The 21,177-nt window shown below is 44.4% G+C and overlaps 1 protein-coding gene across 7 annotated transcripts in view; it reads right to left on the minus strand.

Moving 5' to 3' along the window:
* Positions 1 to 21,177, minus strand: part of LOC126409026 (myomegalin-like) — a 63,050-nt gene that overhangs the window by 12,440 nt on the left and 29,433 nt on the right. For 5 of the 7 annotated variants that reach the window (XM_050074891.1, XM_050074889.1, XM_050074887.1 and 2 more), the window contains exons 1-25: positions 15,315 to 17,380; positions 13,002 to 13,139; positions 12,794 to 12,913; positions 12,614 to 12,706; positions 12,293 to 12,517; positions 12,044 to 12,202; positions 11,859 to 11,960; positions 11,173 to 11,310; positions 10,791 to 10,970; positions 10,373 to 10,567; positions 10,109 to 10,291; positions 9,908 to 10,024; positions 9,753 to 9,821; positions 9,527 to 9,633; positions 9,031 to 9,170; positions 5,705 to 5,826; positions 5,398 to 5,549; positions 3,816 to 4,140; positions 2,941 to 3,136; positions 2,709 to 2,825; positions 2,350 to 2,609; positions 2,041 to 2,255; positions 1,730 to 1,847; positions 1,465 to 1,582; positions 1,269 to 1,323 (exon numbers count right to left, since the gene is read on the minus strand). In XM_050074891.1, the coding sequence (XP_049930848.1) occupies positions 1,269 to 1,323; positions 1,465 to 1,582; positions 1,730 to 1,847; positions 2,041 to 2,255; positions 2,350 to 2,609; positions 2,709 to 2,825; positions 2,941 to 3,136; positions 3,816 to 4,140; positions 5,398 to 5,549; positions 5,705 to 5,826; positions 9,031 to 9,170; positions 9,527 to 9,633; positions 9,753 to 9,821; positions 9,908 to 10,024; positions 10,109 to 10,291; positions 10,373 to 10,567; positions 10,791 to 10,970; positions 11,173 to 11,310; positions 11,859 to 11,960; positions 12,044 to 12,202; positions 12,293 to 12,517; positions 12,614 to 12,706; positions 12,794 to 12,913; positions 13,002 to 13,139; positions 15,315 to 16,643 (4,973 nt within the window). In that variant the 5' untranslated portion in view covers positions 16,644 to 17,380. Of the gene's footprint in view, positions 1 to 1,268; positions 1,324 to 1,464; positions 1,583 to 1,729; positions 1,848 to 2,040; positions 2,256 to 2,349; positions 2,610 to 2,708; positions 2,826 to 2,940; positions 3,137 to 3,815; positions 4,141 to 5,397; positions 5,550 to 5,704; positions 5,827 to 9,030; positions 9,171 to 9,526; positions 9,634 to 9,752; positions 9,822 to 9,907; positions 10,025 to 10,108; positions 10,292 to 10,372; positions 10,568 to 10,790; positions 10,971 to 11,172; positions 11,311 to 11,858; positions 11,961 to 12,043; positions 12,203 to 12,292; positions 12,518 to 12,613; positions 12,707 to 12,793; positions 12,914 to 13,001; positions 13,140 to 15,314; positions 17,381 to 21,177 lie in introns of those variants that run through there. The other 2 variants (XM_050074888.1, XM_050074892.1) reach the window with 2 other exon arrangements.

Consider the following 21,177-nt stretch of genomic DNA (forward strand, 5'->3'; position numbering starts at 1 on the left):
TGGGCTACTGTAGAACAACATGGTGGACTCTGTGGAAGAACACCTGCTTTGTACGTAGATATAGACAGCTCATTCTAAGGTCACTAACACACAACAACTCCTATTTTTCAGGTGATTATAAACTAATGAAAACATAGTTATGAATATTTTCTACAATTTCTGCCAATAGGTGCCCCTAAATCCTACACAGTGGACCTTTAAGGTAAGTATGCCTCTATGAAGTAATTCCCCTTACTGTTTCAGTTGCTGAAGCATGACCTCCCTGTTTCTCTCCAGCAGCATCCTGAGAAAATAAGTCTCTCTTGTTTGGCCTCGAGCCACAGAAAAAGACCACAGAGAGTTCCTGTATATGAAGCTGTCCTTAGAAATCATAGATTTCCACAGAGGAGCCATCACACCACCAGTCCAGTCCAGTTCAGGAAACAAATACAAAGTCCTTAATGCACTACAGGCTTTTGTCTCTGAAGATCCAGCCAAAAAATGATTCACTTAACCAAGACTTCAATGTTCTAAATAATATCCGCATTCAGAAAGTGAATTCTAAAAGAAAACCTCCAAAGAAATCACAGTTTTTATAGAAGCTGTTGTCAAAATAACAGAAATCCTTAAATAAGTGACTCAGTATAGATCCAACAGAAACAATCTAATCACAGTATGAACAACATCAGTGAAGGACTGTCACACTGAGCCTCTTAAGCCCGGCTGCTAACCCTAACCCTGCACCTGCACCGTAAGTCTGTTCAGCTAAGGCAACTTAAGGGTAGAGGATCCACGCTGAGGGCTCTGTGTGTGGATTAACAACTACCTTCTGTCTCCTCTCCACCACAGGGAGCCATGTGGTGTGCCACAGTGCATCACATGACAACGTAAGTAATCACCAGGACAGAATAAGTGCTGCACAAAGTGAGCTTATAACTTAAAGTGAGCTCCACAGATCACGACACTGCAGAGTTTAAAGGAACACTTCACCCACAAAATCATAATTTGTCTTCTAATTACTGAACCTGGGTTAAGTTGAATTTATGGAGAAACCTTTTTCGCATGCCCCCACGGTGAATTAAGAATCCGAAAACTGAGAAAATTCTTGCTGAACTGGAGTCATAGGGGTCCACGCTTAACAACAGCAAACTTAACCATCTCTCACACAACTCGTGCATTTAAAACTCTTCCTCATTGGAGTCGCGTGCCTGGGCAAGCATCTTGCTTCATCTGAGTCTATCAAACTATCCAGTAGACTCAAATCAAAGCACTATATCAAGCTGACTTACCGCAGGGCGAGCAACTCATGGCCTGCCTTGTCATCATGGCTCTCTGCATAGTCGCCTACGGAAATAAAACAGAAAAGACGGAGCACAGGAGAGAGGAAATGTCATTAGAAATTACAGTGTGGGCCACAAGGATGAAAAACTGTAAGACACGAATTGTGTTGCTGTTCGATGGAAGATATGGAAAGATGTTGCTTACGTCCACTGATCTTGGCGACCACTCTTTGTGCCAGCGCAGAGTTCTGTGCCAGCTGCTCTCTGAAGCTCTGACCCATGTAGTAATCAATATCATTGGCCCTCAGCAGCTCCTCAAAGGCCTGTAAGGTGCGGAGAATATTAGCAGGTATGAGGATGATAACTCAAAATTATCATTATATCATATCATTATCACATTTCTAACATGTAGAAATGTGATGGAATGTGGTTGAATGAGTAATTTAGTGAGTGCAGGGGGGTTGCAGTACCTTGGTGGTGTCACCCAGGTGCTGCGTGAGGATATGGCAGATTCCTTGCCCCTCTCTCATCCTCTGCCTCAGGTGGGACAGCTCACGAGCTTGTGCCTGGATCAGAGAGTTGTATTTCCTGTGAAGGGACCACAGTATTAATAGAGGGCTGTAAGTCAGATGACGAATCACGCTCATGTGCATCTGTTAACTGATTCTAGATTTAAAACAAGGCGCCTGCAGGTACGCAGGGACAGGTTTATACTATTGTCTCTCTGTCTGTTACGCAGGGACAGGTTTATACTATTGTCTCTCTGTCTGTGCCGACTCACCCAGGCCAGGTGGCACATTTCCCCTCCTCTGCTTGGCCTTTGCCCTCCAGTCTGGAGCTCTTCAGCTGCGCCTCCAGTGACGCAACTCGTGCCATCAATTCTTGCAGCTCCCTACTGGGCTTGCAGCCTGAGCGGATTCCCTGGGTGTCAGACATCCAGCCTTCATCCTCTTCCGCAGCACTGGGGGCTGGTGATGTCTCAAAGGCCCAGTTTACCTAGAAGGTGAGGATAAAATGTCAAAAAAATGTTATACAATGCATCATTATTAACTTAAATTAACTTAAAAGTAGCTGGTTAATGTTGGGGCACCTTGCGTGGGGTTCGCTCCAGGCTGGAGGCGTAGTCGCTGGTGGTAGACAGGGAGCGGACACGCAGCTGCAGCCCACGTATCACCTTGTGACAGCGGGTCAGCTGCGAGCGGAGATCCTGTACCAGATGCTGGAGCGAGGCCGACTCATCCGCCATTTCATAAGCACCTCTGTTGCTGCTGCCAGTGTACCAGCCATGACCCGCACCCTCATAGTCCTGTTGATGGGACAGTGACGTGCACATCTCCAGGTCGTCAAACTCTGAAGGAGCAGAGATGAAGAGTCATATTGATGAGGATTAAAAAGTGTACAAAGAGTTGATATGAGGTTGTTACAATTTGAGAGAAATTTGTTTGTCACCTGGACTGCTGGCGTCTTCTCTCTCAGCTTCGTTCTCACTGCGACCACAAGTCTCATAACCCAGATCCTGGAGATCCACCTGCACCTGCTTACTGGCCTGCTGGACCGACGTCTCTGCTGCAGAGATACGAGGAAAAAAATGACTTGAATCTTGCATGCTAGTGTTTCTTTTTAAGTTGTTACATGTCTCTAATTACATGTCTGCATGTGCATGCTCCTGAGAGTGACTCACTGAGCAGATCTCTGTAGTCCTTCAGTTGTTCGGCCTGAGCGTGCACCGTGGCCTCAGACACCATCAGCCTCTCCTGCAGCTCTCTGTTCTCCTGGTGGCTCAGAGCCAGATCGGAGCTGAGGCGGGCCGCCTGCTCACGGAGACCCTCCTCTATATCCTGCCAGAGAACACTACTGTCACCGGCAGGCTCCACCTCCTGCAACCAGCAGTGTTTAAGTAACTTTCATCATTTTAACATATGAGAACAATGTTGAGTTGACCTTCTTATTATCACGTATAACAGGACACTACCAGCAGTGAAGGCTCCATTCCTTCTATAAACAATCACAGGACTAAAAGAACAAAACACCCGTACATAGAGACTGCATATGGAGACCCGGTGATGAGACAAGGGGGCAGAGCCTGGAGGAAACGCTGCTCCAGCACAGTTAACTGAAATCTGCTTTGCATTTAGCAAAGATGGTGCTTTATTCACAGAGGTGGAACGTAACAAAGCACTTCTGTTACATTCATTTGCTGGCAGCAGTTTTTTCCAAAACATAGTTTCACATGCAAGATGTATGACGAGCTTAAAAACACGATTCATTTTTAAATCACTCAATATAGAAGTTACTGCAACCTGGATTACTGACAATATATTTCTAACAGTTCAGTGCATTAATTATTCAAAACTATGTATTTTCTACAGGTTATAACAGAGGGGTGTTCATACATTTGAAAACACTCTAAGATTAATTTAAGCAGGATTAAGAGAAAATATTTAACGCCTCGGAGTTAAAATTGCTGTAACAGATTTGCAGCAGCTTCATAAAATAATCTGAGATACATGTACATCATTCAAAGCTAAATTCCTATTTAAATATACAAAGTGTTACCGTGTCAGGCTGGTGTGTGTGATGATGGGACGTCAGACAGCGTGGCCTCTTGCAGTCTCTCTCCCCTCGCTCCTCGCTCAGACTAACACACGGATGACCTCTCTTCCCCACCGGCACTGGAGATGTTTCCTCCTCTTCATCTTCCTCCTCAATATCCTCCTCCTCCTCTTCCTCCTCGGACTCCTCGTCCTCTTCTTCTTCTTCCTCCTCCGGGTTCAGACCCCCGTGGCTCCTCTCTGGGTTTGTCCTCAGGCCCAACGCTGCTGATCTGTGTCGGCTTTCTGTCAGAGCCTGGTTCTCCTGCTGCAGCCTCTGCAGTGCACTCCTGGCAGACGACGGAAAGAAAAGACAAAGGTGTCAGTTATATAAACTTCTCCTACAGCTTGGAGAGCCTATGGAAGCCTATTCAGACCAATGTGATGAAAAATAAAAAGATCCTGTGAGTCGTTATGATGAGAAACCTTCAAAAATAATGACTTAGTAGCTCAAAATAATAAGTTATTAAAATTTTTCATTATTTTGAGATACTAAATCCTTATTTTTAAAAAAAAAAATATTAAGCCATTATGTTGAGATACTGAGTCATTATTTTATCCCAAAGGTGCTCTACTGGATTTAGATCTGGTGACTGTGGAGGCCATTGGAGTACAGTGAACTCATTGTCATGTTCAAGAAACCAGTTTGAGATGATCTGAGCTTTGTGACATGGTGCGTTATCCTGCTGGAAGTAGCCATCAGAAGATGGGTACACTGTGGTCATAAAGGGATGGACACGGTCAGCAACAATACTCAGGTAGGCTGTGGTGTTTAAACCATGCTCAGTTGGTACTAAGGGGCCCAAAGTGTGCCAAGAAAATATCCCCCACACCATTACACCACCACCAGCAGCCTGAACCGTTGATACAAGGCAGGATGGATCCATGCTTTCATGTTGTTTACACCAAATTCTGACCCTACCATCTGAATGTGGCAGCAGAAATCCAGACTCATCAGACCAGGCAATGTTTTTCCAATCTTCTATTGTCCAGTTTTGGAGAGCCTGTGTGAACTGTAGCCTCAGTTTCCTGTTGTTAGCTGACAGGAGTGGCACCTGGTGTGGTCTTCTGCTGCTGTAGCCCATCTGCTTCAAGGTTGGACGTGTTGTTGGTTCAGAGATGGTCTTCTGCAGACCTTGGTTGGAACCAGTGGTTATTTGACTTCCTGTTGCCTTTCTATCATCTTGAACCAGTCTGGCCATTCACGGAGTCGCTGTCTGTTTCATGTACCTCACGTTTACAGTGCCGGTAAATATGAATGATTTATGGTTTAGTGCTCGTGATTTCTGCAAAAACCAACTGAATGGTTGAATTGCGGAGCTTCTAACCTTTCTAGGGATGTATAGCATGTCCATATTGACGAAAGTTGAAGCAGTCGTGGCGTTCCATAATCTTACACGTAAGTATCGGGGTGGGTGTCGAGGTAAAATGGGCTTCAATACCAGCAACATTAATAGTGAACAATTTTTTGCTCCATACATGCATTGATGTCCTCTCAGACAGTCAAAACCGACAGTTTCCAGAGGATCTCAGAGACAAATACGCACCTCATCTGAGTCACGGAGGTGTATCCATCCCTTTCAAGTTGTGACCTTATTTCTTCAAGCTGCACTTCAAGTGTCTTCTTTGCTTCCTCAAGCTGCTTTACATCAGCTCTCTGGGACACCAGTGGCCCAGGTGCTCCTTCAGCTTCACAAGCCTGAGCAGAAGTCAGAAAAGAGCTGACGTTTGTTATTGTGCTACAAAGTAAAGGGTTTTCTTCGAGGTTTATATGAGTCAGAGACCCATAAATCTGTGGTTACAAACGGCCTGAATTTAAAGGGATTAAACAATGAAATGTAAAAAGTATTTTACCTTAAGGGAAGCTAAACTCCTGGCCGTCACTTTATCATCATCATCCTCTATGCTGTCCGTGAACTCGTCACTGCTGCCGTCTTCATCGTCTCCCTCCTCCTCCTCGTCCTCTGTGCTGAGCTCTGGAAACACAACAACCATATAAGGACACTTGCTTTATTCCCTTTTTGTTTGTTTGTTTGTTAATCCTCTGTTTTTCCTCCTCTTCTTTCTTTATCCCCGTCTCTCCCTCTTTAGCATCCCCTCTCTGTCCCATTCTTTCCAGAACTTTTTGTTCGCTGAATCACCTCTTTGGAAGTCATGAGACTAAAGGGAAATGTTATGTCATACAGTGCCTGCCAGCCAAAAACACACTCAAGGCAGTGCAGCCTGGTACAGGGAGTGTGTATGAGAGGCTGAGACAAATGTAATGGATCATTTATAGTCACTCACATGAAACTCAAACTCAAACTGAATCTGTATGCAGCATGTTTTTGTTGTGTGTTATTCAAGTTTTGTACACACACACACACACACACACACACACACACACACACACACACACACACACACACACACAGGTCGCAGAGGTTCAGAGGAAAGAGACTGGCAGGAACTTCAAAGGAAAATATTTTTACATAATAGGCCCTGATGATACAAAACAGACACACACACATGCTTCACATACACTGTGTAGCTGTAGATGTGCATCATGTGTATGGGTGTGTATCTATCCACAGTTAGCCCGTACATTTTTGGGACTTATTATGGGATTACTTCATATAATCAGGGAAAGTTCAAAGGCACTTAATTACTACAAATGTCTCCACCCTGAAACGAGTATTTAATATATGAAACGTCTTTGTGCTGCAGGTGAGAGGGCACAAAGTTCATGGAGCACACTGCTGGGTTATTATATACTGAACAATGTGCTTTGTAAGCCGAACTGACTGAATGTGGGGCCCTGTTTACACACTGTGACACTACATATTGTCACCGCTCTCATTCTGGGAACATATAGAAAGGGACACTCCTTCAAACTGTGTGTTGTTGGGTGTGTTGGTGATTTAAAGATATACTATGCAGGATTTTCCTAACAAGTGTAAAAGTAATCCCTCTTGAACATCACCTATGGCCCACTAGAGGGGTGTGGTGGTGTATTTTTCTGCAGAGACTCTTCCTCTGCTTGTGTTTTCCTCTTATTCTCTGTGTCTGGGACATTTATAGGTGAGTCAGGTGAGGTCAGGGCTCTATAAAAAGGTGACAACCAAGTGCCAGACTGTAAACAGCACGCATCCAGGAGACACAGCGCTGACTCAACGTAAATAAAAGCAGGCAAAATGCCAAAGAGAGTGAATCTGGGGTTGGCTTTTACCCTCATTTCTGCTAGTGAGCCTGTTTAAAAATAGTAACCAACATTTCTGCATAGTATACCTTTAAACTATTTTGGAATTCATGTTTTCTTTATTTGATATCAGGGATGTTGAGTAAAGGGCTCACATGAGCTTCCCTTATTTGGTGAATGTGGCAGTTTAGTGTAGGTATTACAGCAGAACAGCCATGCAAACATGAAAACCATGCCACAATATCATGCATGAGGGAGAACATGAAGGAGGAAACACTTATTTGAATTGGAAATGTCTGGCAGTACAAAGTATAGTGTATATCTATAAATAAAAGCTCAATTATCTACAGAAATCAGTTGACTATTTCAGATGTTTTTACCCTTATTTTAACACATTTATACATTTGTTCTTACAGTTATAAAACTACATACTAGGTAAAACTAGTAGGGTGAGGATGACAGAATTGTTCAGACTGTGGGTTGATTTCTGGGGAAAGAAGGAAGGTATATCCAGGACCAAGTGGGGGATATCAGGTTTGGGATATTCTTAAGACAATTTCCCAATTAAACACAACAAACAGAAGTGCTTTTGACAAAAAGCCAGCACATTTTTATTTCTGTTGCATTAAAAATACAAAAAGAAGTGTTGACAAGGATTCCATCTCGGAGGCTAGATGAGAGATCAGGGCACAAATCCCAAGAAAATGTACTCTAGCTAATATAAATATTTAATGCGTACGTATTATTTCTGGCATTCACATCTCATGTGATTTATAGAGAGCACAGTGCAGACAGTAAAATTAACTGATTTTTTTTTCTTGCTTTCTTGATACAAAGCTGAACTTAGGTTCAACAAGCAGATCAACTAAAAACACATTATATTACCATAAAGGGACAGTTCACCCCAAAATCAAAAATACATGTTTTTCCTCTTACCTGTAGAGCTGTGTATCAGTCTAAATTGATTGGGTGTGAGTTGGTGTCAGAGATATCGGCCCTAGAGATGTCTAGGAACTATGTTCTTTCTACCAAACTACACCCGCCAATCAAATCACAGTGCAGAAGGAAGCATGCATCTATTGCTAGCTTTGAGCACTACAAGCAGAGTGCCATCTAGTTTCATTATACTTAAGAGAAGGTAAACGATATCTCCAACATTTGGCAACTGACACCAAACAATCTAGACTGATAAATAGCACTACAGGTAAGAGGAAAAATATGTATTTTAGATTTTGGGGTGAACTGTCCCTTAAAGTGTCTAACGCGGCTGAACTTATGTTTCATGCATATCTGTCGGACTATATTGTAACTAGTGTGGAGCAGGTTAACGTTTTAACTGTCTATGAAAACAAGTCAAGGTTGAGCTGAACTGAAGGAAACTAGTCGGCCATCTTTTGGGATTTGCATCTTGGGCCTTAAGTTAGGTGTGCACATCCTGTCCACAAACAGATGATATAAAAACAAATGATGGATGGTGAGACGCTTCACTGTAAGGCATGAGCTTGAGTTTCTCCACAAGACGTAACTTCACTGTGACAGTAAGGCTGGAAGAGTGACATCGGTGAGAGACAGTACACAGAAATGGCAATACAGAACAATCGCACTGCAAAGCAATACGCAGGCCGTTTTCAGGAACGATACAAAAACATATTCACACCACACTCACAAATTAGATTAATAAATAAGACTCTGGGTTGCACGTTGCCACTTCATACCATTGAGGTTAATCTGAACAGGCTTCTGCTACTGTGAGTAGTGCTTGTGCTATCTGGATGAAGCTGCCTGAAGACTGACAGCCAGATTCTGATTCACGCTTAATTTTCCTGAATATAATCACTTTTTCCACATTTTTTTCCTCATAAAACTGACCATCAGTGGCTCCAGACAGCTCCATCTCACATAAAGAGTGTCACTCATCAGTGCTGTGGTTAGACAGAGCATCACAGAGCGTTAGTGACAGTGCCCCCTGCAGCCCTGGAGGCTGGACCCTGCTCATCCCCACCTCCAAAGTCAGGCTGCCTTTTAGCTGCCCGTTCCAGCACCAGGGCCATGTTACGGGTCCTGGCCAGGACCTCCTCCAGCTGTCTGCGCAGTGCCTGAACTGAGTCTAGCTCGGTGTGGAGGGCCTGGATCTTCTCAGAGCTGAGGAAAAGGAAAATGGGTTTTAGATTTAGACCTGTAACTTGGGGCCCTGACACACCAAGCCGACATTTGGCCGTCAATTCGCTAGCATACAGAAAATATCCTTTGTCCTTTCAACACTGGCTAATGGCTAACTAGCATCTTCAATCCCTCCTGTCAGTCTTCCAGTTCACCATTTTTAATGCTGAATCCAGACTACTGCTGGTACGAAGAGTTGTTTCCTCTCATACAGGCACAGAACATGTGTCCAAGTTGGCTGTTGGCCACTAGTTCTTTGATGTCGGTTTGGTGTGTCTGGGCCTTCACTGTATTCACAGTAACCGTCCTGTTACAAGACCTGGGTGCAGCTTCCCTACCTGTCACTCCTGGTGTGAATGTGCGTGAGATTTTGGTATAATCTCTTCTCTGCCCTCAGGGCGTCATTCAGCTTGTTGTACTCTGACACAAGCTGCCCCAGCACACACTAGATCAGAGTGGAAGGCAGGGCAGAAGAGGAAGGAGAGACATAAGAAATGCATGTTATTAAGCAGCACAAACAGCCAAATACTTTTCTTACTGGCTGAGAATGAAACAAAATCCTACTTGATGATCTGTGCTGTCCTTGGTGTCCTGCTGGTGAGCCAAAGATAAACGCAGAGCAGAGAGCTCCTTCTGCAGGGAGAGGACACAAAGATATGACTCATGAGATTTACAAAAAGGATTGTTTTTGTGCATCATCATAAAGTCCACACAGGTACCTGAGCCTCCCTCTCCTTCTTCAGTACCAGCTGCAGCTCTTCCTGGACAGCCCTCATCTCTGCCTCACTCTCTTTAGAGGATGGCTGCATCGCCTCCTCGTGGCTTTGCATCAGCTCCTGACGAAGGAAGTGTACGTTAAGATCAGGTGTACAGGAGATGACTGAGGGAGACAGTCCAGGTGGAAATGAATGAGCGGGTACCTTGATGAAGGCTTCTTTCTCTTTGAGCAGACTCCTCAGATGCTCCGTCTCTCCTCCCATCTCTCTCTCCTTGTCCTGTTTCAGCTCAGACAGCTCTTGCTCTCTTGAGGACAGATGTCTGCGTAGCTCCTGCAGCTGGTTGGTCCTCTCACTAATCACAAGGGAGAGCCTGTAGGAGTAGTCCTGAGATAGAGACAGTGAAGAGGTTAAAAGCTTTATGTTGGGCACTATATAACTATGAATTTCAGTAACCATTAACCACACCTGTAGATACTGGTCTTTGGAGCTGAGAGTGTTCAGCATGTCCTGGACCTGCGCTTGGTGTTCATTAGACTGGCGACTGCGGTCTGACAGCAGCTCCTGGAAGAGTTTTTCTTTCAGTGCCAGCCGAGCCTTCAACTCCTCTACAACCTCAGTGGGACCAGCCTGAACTCTGGCAACAAGGGCGGCTGTCAGATCCTGTACACACACACACACACACACACACACCCACATAACCACAGAACAACATACACCCAGAAAAGCCTGTTTCAGCACACCTGCTGTATTTGTGAAAGTGAAAACAAGCAGCTCAGGTCTGTCTACATAGGCTGTTTTCCAAAGCTTTAAAAATACCACAGCAAACAACTGGAAGCCATGACAATAAAGGTAATAAATGAATGTGTGTGTGCTGGTGTATTACCTGTGCCTCCTGGCTGTGCGTCTGTAGAGCTGCCTGTAGCTGGTTGATGATGGTGTCTTTCTCCCTCAGGGTGTTTCTCTCCTTCTCCTCGCTCTGTTGCTTCAGCCACTGCAAGTTCCTGTAGGCCTCTGCCGCCTGCTCTAGCTCCAGCTCTTTGCCACGCACCATGGCGTCCAGACTCTGACGATCACAATCACAGGTGTAACCACACAGAAAGGAAAATATAATACCTGGGGGTGAAGTAGTCCTTTAAACAGTATAATAGTTGGTAGCAAAAAAATGCATACTCATTTTATATCAGCACTAGATCTTTTGATTCAATAAAGGTACTTTCTAAAGGACAGTCTCCAGGGTGTGTGTCACAGGTGTGTGATGAGCGTACCGTGATGGTCTCCTCGTTGTTGGACAGGATGCAGCGGAGTCTCTCCAGGTCTCGCTCCTTCTCCCTGAGGGCCAGCTGCAGCCTCCTCACCTGGCCCTCGCGCTCCTCCACACAGCGGAACTTGTCATCGATGGAGCGCTGCAGATGGCAGAGGGGGAGAAAATCACACCGCTGCTATTCTGGGCGCCCTGAACTGTGATATTCATCATGTCCTGAGAAGGTGTGCTGTAAGCTCATGTTCCTTACAAACCACTTAAATCAAACAGGCAGGGCATGAAATTAACATTGTTAGGGAGCAACACCATCATCTAAAACTGTGATCCTTTTAGGGTAAATGTTCCACTTCTGTACGGTCTGACTTAAAAAAGATGGTGAGGTTTTCTCTCCTATTTCTCCCTAACTATTCCCACCAAGATTTTTTTCTAAGCTGGTTGTTAATTTTTTGCTGACCTACTGATTTAGGAGGAGTTTGCAATGCTGTCTACCACTGGCTCGTTTAACTGCTGCAAGATGCATACACTGGTTTTTCCCCTGCACTGAGTGTACACCACGGAGGTCTGTCGCATTAATCACACAGTATATGGTACACTTGGAACAGTAGCTGGGGTCGTCTCACTATTTCCACCAAGCTGACATCAATTTAAGTCCCTGGTGTGTATATACTGTAAATGTGTGTGTGTGTTTACCTCCAAAGCTCTGTCTCTGTCTTTAATACGTTCTCTCAGTTTCTCCAGCAGAGCATCTCTTGGTTTGGAGCTTCCTGTTGACTCCAGCATCTCTGAGTACTCCTACGGATACAAAGGTTTTTAAACAGAGTCAGAAGTGTATGCATGTGCGTGCACCTAACTGCAACTGGCTTTGTGCAAGTTACCTTTAACTGCTGCTCCTTGTCCTGCAGAGAGCGTTTGAGCTGTGTGATGCTCCTGTCTTTTTCCTGCACCACAGTGTGTCTCTCTGCCTCGGCCTCCTTCAGAGCTGCTTCTTTAGCCTGGAGCTCAGTGCGAGTTTTCTGAAGGGCACAGCGCAGGTCCTGCGGCACGGAGACGAGAGGTTGTACACGCTGCACTCTTTATACTTCAAAGACTTTCTTTCGCACTCACACATTCACAAAGGCACTAACCTGGTTGTGCTTTTCAGTGACCTCCCTGTGCTGCTGCACCTCCTGTAGATCAGAGTTAAGTCTGTCCTTAAACCTCGACAGGTCATCTCCTTGCCTCTGGCTCTGTCTCAGACTCCTTTGGCTGGCCTCCAGCTCCAGACCAAGGGAGAACAGGGAGCTCTGCACCCCAACCAGCTCACCCTGCAGCTGGGCGAGCGTCAAGGACTCGCTGACCCCCTCCGGAGCCTAAAGATTGACCACAGACCAGTATGTAATCAGCCTGGAGACAAGATTTCTACCTGTAAGGAATGATCCTGGATCAGGGTTTGCACCATGTCTCACCTTGTGTTGAGCAAGCTGATGGCGGTGGACCATTTCTCTCAGCTTACACAGTGTGGTGTTCTGCTCGTCCATCAACCGGTACAGCTCCTGGGCCTTTAGGCAGAATAATCATGGGTATGAGTACCTTCTCAAATGCAGGTATCATCTCACATGGGTTGACAAACAAACACAAACACTCACCTCACTGTCTTTGGTGCTGATGGACTCTGTGAGACCCTGAATGGTCCTTTCCTGACTCTGAGCAGCCTGGCGGATTGAACGCAGCTCACACTCCATCTCATTCAGCTTCTCCTGCAGCTTCTAAAGACGGAAACAGGTAACACTGTTAACCTGCTGTCAGCTCTCAGATGTGAGTTTATTAAACAAATCTAACTGTAATGAGGCATACCATATTATTGGCCTCACTCTCCTGGATCTTGGCCTGCAGGGATTGGACCTGGAGCTGGGCTTTCTGCAGCTCACTGACACACTGACCAGCTGCACACTCATACTGGTTCAGCTGACTCTGCTGCTCCTCGACGAGGCTCTGTGATGAAGAGAATAAGGTAAGATGTCAGGGTTTCAGGTTATATAACAACTCACTGTGCATGTTTATGGTTTTTGTGTCTAAGTGACTAATGGAGACAGCAAGTTTTGAAACTGGTCCACTGAGAAAGAGCGCTGCAGGATGTGATGAAACAGGCTGCAATGAAACCACTCTACTACTAAAAGTGTTTGTTTTGCCACTAATAGACTCAGATTGTTATTCTAAGTGTCTGACAACATTATGGAGAGGATCCCTACAGAGAGAGAAGTAGTAAGAGCCGTTTTGTTTAACCAGAAACACCTGAAATTACCATCATCAACCTCACCAGAGTCCATTTAAATAAACAATTTTATAATTTTTTAATTTAAGCAGGTGTAGAGCCAGCACATTTTCAAATCTAACTGGGTGAATTAAGGGTTTATTTCAACCAAACTAGAGTTGGTGATGGTTGGAACAGTGGACAGATGAATCAAGATGGTTTTTTTGTGAGTTTTATTTTGTTTCTGTTGACTTTAAATAAAGTGGATTTTACAGAGCTAAAATTACTCTTTATTTGAATGGAGTCTGGTGGGTTTGGTGATAGCAATTTTGTGGCTGTTTCTGGTTTGACAAAAAGCTAATAAAAAGCTTTTCCATAATGTTGTCAGACATTGAAAGTAATAATCTGTGCCTGTTGGTGGTAAAAACAAGCACTTTAGTGGATGTACATTGATGGCACAGCGCCCTGGCTCAATACTGGACCTATTTCAAAAACTGCTCTTCCCTTTAGTCACTTCGACACAAAAACCTGTGAAAATAGGGTCCAGGTTAAAAGATACAGCTCCCCTGACTGAATCCAGCAGCTGAATTATCTGTGAGGAGGATCTTTTGTTTCAAATTAATGAGAAATACAGAGGCTGCGGGCTACATAGCTTTCACAGTGGATTGTGTAATATGTGTACAACATTCACAAACTCTGCTCATTCATGTGTGTACTTTCTAAAAAGCCATGACAGGGAAAGAGCCTCTGGAGCGGTGTGAGAGTGTCTGCATGCATGAGTTGGCACAAGTGAGCGTGCTCTAAGTGCCCTGTGCCACATTATCTTTACATAACCTTGTTTCCAAATTTCACTTGCCAGAGGAAGGATGCCATTACGACACACTTACTTTAACTCTGATACACCAAAATTGATTTGTGATCATGTAGCTGAGATTAAATTCACACTTTCATTTTCTTATAGAAATGATTACATTAACATATCATAAATAGGGGTACTGTACTAGCCAACCAGAGCTGAGATGATAGGATGGTCTGACATTGCGTGGATCACTTTGCCTCAAGGGTTCTGAGTAAAAATAGGCCAGTAGTGGAGCCACTTTGTCTTAATGTCTCCCCACATGTAACCTACTTCAGTCAGCAGCCCCGGCCCCGAAGATCACACAGAGACAAATACTCACCCTGCAAATACTTTTGCTGAGAATTTCTGTTTGAGGAATTTAAGTATTGCACACTTGGCATAGTTGAGCAGAAAATCCTGTGCTGAAACATACCAGTTTGTGACTGGAAAAACTGGGAGACTCATTTGTTTGCAGGGTGTGTTCATGCTTTAGAGAATTTGGCAGCTGTGATTGAAGTCACTGTGGATCCTTTGAAATCTTAATTTAAAACCTTTTAAATATATTGGTTGTAGATATTTATACTTCATTGTCAAAATACCTGTGCTTTCACTAGATGCTTTCTTCTTTATTGACATGACTCATGATCTCTTTGTGCGTGCTGACTCCCACGCACACAAACACTAGGTAATTAGGGCATGTCGAGTGTCACAGCTTACCCTCACCTGACTGCTCATGTAATGTATTCCCACACACAGGCAACTGAGTGCACACACACAAACATACACACACAGCACTGGAGCTCACATCCTCCTGGGTAAAAGCTTGGTGGAGAAGCTGCGGGCAGGATTTAAGTGACTGACAGTGGGATTATGAGGCTAATTGAGGTATAAAAAAATGGTGAGGATGCTGGATTCGTCGGCAGGCTGCACATCAAGCATCAAAGCCTGTTGGGTTGCTGCAGATACTGCAAATTTGCAGTGCATAAGCAAAAATGCGCTACCCCACTGTGTGCCATCATCCTGCAGTAGTAAAATCCTTGTATTCATCACCACCACTATCCCTGTGGAGGGTTTATACCTGGTGAGGGCGTGGGGTAGGATACTCTCTGTACAAATCTTCCAATAACTCTTCCATGTAAGCCAGGTTCAGATCTTGATCCATCACGCTGATCAGAGGCGTCCCCAGCTCAGGTGTTGGCATGTGGTTTTCTCTTTCTCCCACTGGAGTTCCATAAGACATTCCCAGAACAGGATCTGGGAAGCTAAGCCTCGAACCTCCATTGCTGGAGCTCTGTCGGCGCAGCACTGGCAGCTTGCTCCCCTTCAAGCTCAGGACTGGCCGGTACACAGCGTAGCTCTGCAACAAACAGAGGGCCAGAGAGAGGCTGGGTGCAGGTGAGGCTTGGCCATGTGGGGCTACCATGTGCTCCTCAGAGAGGGAGTCGGATATCGGGTCATCTATTAGTTCCCTGGGGGAGCTCAGCGGCCCATCTGTTATGGCCCCAGGCTGATTGTAGTCTTCAGTTGTCTCTAAGGATGTGATAGAGGGGCTGGAGCTGGCTCGTCCAGCCAGGGTGCGATCACTGTCTGACGTCTTCGAGGGGTCCTGAGAACCAGGGACCAGAGTTAGAGAAGAGGGGGGTTCTTCTGAATCCTGCACATTGTTTCTTTCTCCTCCAACACCTCCCACTCCTCCAGTCACACTCCCTCCAATAACACTGGCTGAATATCTGGTTGATGGCCCACAGGAAATACTCCGTGCCAGCTTCCTGGGCACCTTACAAACTGCTTCATAGTCAGAGTCTGCCACCCGCCAGTAGGAACATCCCCGACACCTCCTGGGAGTGCTGTGAACACGATGTGAGCCTGCAACTGTGACCTCTGACCCTGGACCAGCAGGACACTGAGGGTGGTGGTGCTGGTGATGCGGACAGTCCAGGCTGTCATCAGCCCAGGACTCGTACAAAGAGTAGACCAGATCATCCTGGAGCAGGGCGCAGTATTTTGCATGAGTGAGACCTGAAATGTCCACCATCCCATCCCCTGGTCCTTCATTACCTCCAGGTGATGTCACAGCACCCTCCTCTGAGTTAGTTTTCCGGTAGAGCCCACCGATGCACTGCCTCAGCCGGTGTTTCTCCTGCAGGAGCCGCTGCAGCCTCTCGATGGACAGGGCCTCCACGCGCGCGATCACTGTGTCAAAGCGGTACATGCGGTCCAGCATGAAGGTGCACTTGGAGCAGGCGAACTCTCCCCTGCCATCCCGGGTCACCTCTCGTCCAAGCGCGTGAGACAGCAGCACCTGCAGGTTGAGCTTGGGGGCGGGGTGGAAGAGCCATCGGCGCTGGTTACCGCAGAGCTCCCTTCCACAGATGCGACACGTCTCCTTCATCTTGAGATCGAGCATTCCACAGGTTTATAATGAACCCTATTTACTCTGAGGACTTTGATGCCACAAAAGCTGCATCAGAGTGAACACATGCGTTCAGTGCATGATAATAGCCTTCTTTTAAATCTGAAATAGTGTAAAGCTCCTTGTGACATCAGTTCTTGCAGTGGCATTAAATTCAATGGCTTAACAATAAATTAAATGAGGTAGACGAGGAGAAGCTTGTAGAAAATGGTTGCACATGAGGTTTTTGGCAGGACTGAAAACCACGAGGTAACAATAAATTAACAGATATTGTGAGTTTCATTAAAAAATATCCATCAGCCCGGGATCACTGATTAATTTGCAGGAGCTGGAGGAGCAGGTGCATCGGGGCTATGGCGCATACTCCCACAGCCAAGTCATGTGAATGTCTCTTCAATCAGATGCAGCATTTATCTGGATATCGTCCTCGCGCTGTCACCAAGCCGCTGTTTCGCAGTCCCCAGCCGCACCGCACGCGCCTCTGCACCATCAGCCGGCTGTCACGGACACACGAGCCGCACCTCGCGCCGTCAGGTTAATAATGACCGGGGATCGGTAATAATCCGGACACTGACACGGAGCGGTTACAGGCGTCCCGGGACAGTCCTCTGAGTCTTTCCCCGGTGTCTGCCTCTGAAGAAGGGACTCTTCATTCATTTCAGAGCCGTTACCGACAGCCAGAGAGGCAAACACGCGCTCACCGGGGTCCGTGCTTCGTGCGGTCGGAGATCCTCCGGGCTGATAACGATGTGTCTGCCTGAACCAGACCTGCAGCGGTGGAGCGCACCATTCAGAGAGTACGGGGGTGGAGAAGCACGGTGCAGCCATGCAGAGATGTCCATGAATTAATATCTAAAATGATTCACATTTAAAACGACCATTGTGACTTTAAAACACACAATAAAATGTAAAATCAGCGAATATTATTTTTATTTGGGGTTTATTGGTGAGGAGACAAAGTGATGCTCCCCTGGGAGTCGGTTACTTCCTCCTGCCCGGGTTACTAAGCTCTGTGCGCCTGACTGAACAGGTGAAATGCTCAGTTAACATGTTAACATTAGTGACGCTCTGTAAAATTAAAGAGTAGAGATAGACTCTATTCTTTCTATTCAATTCTATTCTAATGTGTTTTTGTCTATTTTTGTAATTGGTATGTCCAGTTTTACCACAGCATGTCGTACAAGGTTTACAATGTAAGCCTTATACTTCTTATAAGATATTATATTTTACAATATGATAATTATGTACAAGATTTACACATTACCACACTAGATGCACTGTACAAAATGCTGTATGTGTTGCCATGTGATTATTTTTTCTATTCAATTGTAGACTCTTCTATTACAGTCTGTTCTTTGTTTAAGAAAATCAAATGGACAGCCACATATACAGCACAATGTCTTGTCCATTCTTACTAATGGAGTCTCTCTCTCTCTGTCTCTTTCACACACACACACACACACACACACACACACACACACACACACACACAGGCACACACAGGCACACACAGGCACACACGCATGGCCTAAGGGTTGACTAGAACCAGTTTCCACTTTCCAGTATTTTCCTTCAAATTGTACTGCATACTCTGAAAATGGCTATGCTCTCCATTCACATGACATTTTTTATTGTCTTTACCTAGGGTAGGCACGGAGTTTGGCAAAGAAGGATTTATGTATGCAGCTCCTTAAATGTATCTTCTGCAGAAGGACTTAAAGTTGCACTCATTTTGTGTTTAATATTGCTTGTTTTATTTTGTATTTTTGTTCTGTGTTGTCTGTAACTTATGTTGCTGCCTGTCTTTGCCAGGACACTCCTGAAAACGACATTTTTAATCTCAATCTGGTTAAATTAAGGTTGAATAAATAAGGAAGAAATAAATACATATGAAATAAAACAGAAAAAAAACGAGAAATGCTGAAATACCTTTTTTTCCTTCTAGATACTGATTCTGATACCTTGAAACCAAGTTCCTTATTGACTCTGTATTGATATGAAATGTTTGCGCTTGGGTGGGTGAAGGGAATATCTGACTGAAAATCCAAGGACACTATTGGCAGACAGTCTGTCATTCAAAGCGATCCGCCCTTAATTATGTGTAACTTTAAGCCTTAATAAAATGCAGATAGGTGAGATATATAAATTTATTTTGTCATTTTTGTCAGCCCCGGAGTTTGCTGCTCTAGTTAAACCCTTAACTGGTGGAACTTTCCAGTGTAAAATATCAGCAAATTTCTGTCACTTTGCAAATGGCTAACACTACACAATTTAAAAACTGGGTGTGAAACTACTTTTAAGTTTATGAATAAGAATTAACATGGTATTAGATAGGTTCATAGACTTACCGATACCCAATGTAGCATTTTAGGCCATATCGGAGGCATGAACTCAAAGATAAGACAAAACTTTTTGCTGTATAAATTAAGAGTTAGTATAAACACTCCCTGATTTACCCTTTATTATTATACTGGGAAAGTGTATGTAAACTAGTAGCTCCAAACTACAGAACAGACCAATGAAACTAATGATTTTCATTCTCTATTCAGTTTCTATTCATGTATTCAGGATCAGTCGCCTCACATTTGGTTATTCATTGGTATTTTATCAGACAAGAGGCTCTGCAAAGTCAAGATCAAATCATGCTTTCTCTACCGCAAAAATAATCATCAGTGAGCACTGAAACCAGTTACCAAGACAACATGTATCAGCGGTTAAAGATGGCTGCTGTGTGGTGAGGTAAAGCTTGCCTGAGGTTATTTATGATGGCAAACTCTGAATAGAGGTTATTATCATACTGGCAGCAAAACAGTCAGTGCTTCACAACATTATAATTTCTATTAATAGCTAAATTGTTTGAGTCAGTTTTCATATATAAATGTCAGTTTGGGTCACAGCTACATAACTGCTGTTACAAGTGCTGTCTATTAAGGTATTCATAGTAGCTGAATTAAAGGTCCAGTGTGTAGGATTTAGGGTCATCTAATGGCAGGAATGGTATATAATATTCATGATTATGTTTTCATTAGTTCATAAAGAATTGATAATAAGAATTGTTGCATTTTCCTTGCCTTAGAATGAGCCATTCATGGAGTGGATCCTGTTCCACGGAGTCCGCCGTGTTGTTTCCACAGGTATGGACAAACCAAACACTCAGTGCGTTTACATGACATTAGAGAAAATCGATTTATTGTGTCAGTTCAACTACAACTGGACTTTTAAAATACATGTAAACATGTTACAGTAGTTTGACTGAAATCGTACTAAATCGAATTTCTCAAAGTCAGACTAACACCCAGATAATGCAATTCGGAGTTACTCTCGACAATATCTGCCCCAGGCTTTGACCTGGAGGTCAAAAGCATTAAATGCATAACAGAAGAAGGAGCCACTAACAGCATGGCAAAATCTACATCTAGTGCTATGCATTTTTTGGAAGGATGAAATGTACAGAGCTGTAAAGTTGTCCACCATGATACCGCTTTGCTGCTAGCCAACTGTAGCTAACTTGTTTGTGGATTGTTTGGTCTTTGACGTAATAGGTCACCCAGAAAAGGGTCCAGTACTAACAAACTGAAAAAGGGCATATCACCACCAACTGTAGCGGAGTCTGACATACTTTTGATCAATTCCCCTCTCACGCTTCTATACTGGGAAAAGGACTGTAGGACAGTTAAATGGCCTTGTTGTGCTACAACTGTAGCTCAACCTAACTGTGCATGTAAAGGTACTGACTGGCTCTAGATGGGGCTATTCTTGTTTTCCCGTTGGTCCCTTGTGCGCTTGGCACACGGGAGACGTTTCAACTGGTTTGCAATCTGCAACTTCACCGCTAGATGCCACTAAATCCTACACACTGGACCTTTAAAAAGTTTTAAGACATCACTTTGAGATTTGCTTTCTTGTGCATTTGCCATTATAAAAGGTTAATGCTAAATCAATAAAAAAATAAATACATACATTTGTTAGTGTGAGAAATGTTGCATGTTTACAAAGCTCACTAAGTTGACTTGCTAGCATTTTCTTGAGCTTACTAAATCATATTGGTGAGGTGGTTTTGGACCTTTAATAATGACCTCATCGGACCAGCATGACTTGTGTTAAAACATGCTATTGCCTCAAAATTAGTCTTATTTGTATTCCTTGTTGCTGTGGTGCAGATATTTCAACAATGATTGGACTGTTATGTTCAAACAAGCGGGCCTTTCTCCTGAATTTGACTGTGCATCTCTGCAGTGACCACAATTTTGTTTTTCCCAAGGGCACGCAAACAGATGGTCATGCTGTCACGCTGTGACTTCCATGCAGATAATGCAGTGCAAAATCTCCCGTCGACCGTCCATATACTTTCATCCTCAAAGCACTTCTGTTGCAGACAGGTTAGGGTACAGATCCTGTGCATCCTCGGTAATGTGTGAGTCAAAGGCGTGGGACCTTGTGTCTGCTTCAAGATCCTTGATTGCTGATTATTTGAAAGTTAATTACTGGGCCTGAGTCATTTTCTCTAAATCGGGTGTTTGTTAGAATT

This window comes from Epinephelus moara, chromosome 21 (genome assembly GCF_006386435.1).
Source record: "Epinephelus moara isolate mb chromosome 21, YSFRI_EMoa_1.0, whole genome shotgun sequence".
Taxonomy (NCBI): Eukaryota; Metazoa; Chordata; class Actinopteri; order Perciformes; family Serranidae; genus Epinephelus; species Epinephelus moara.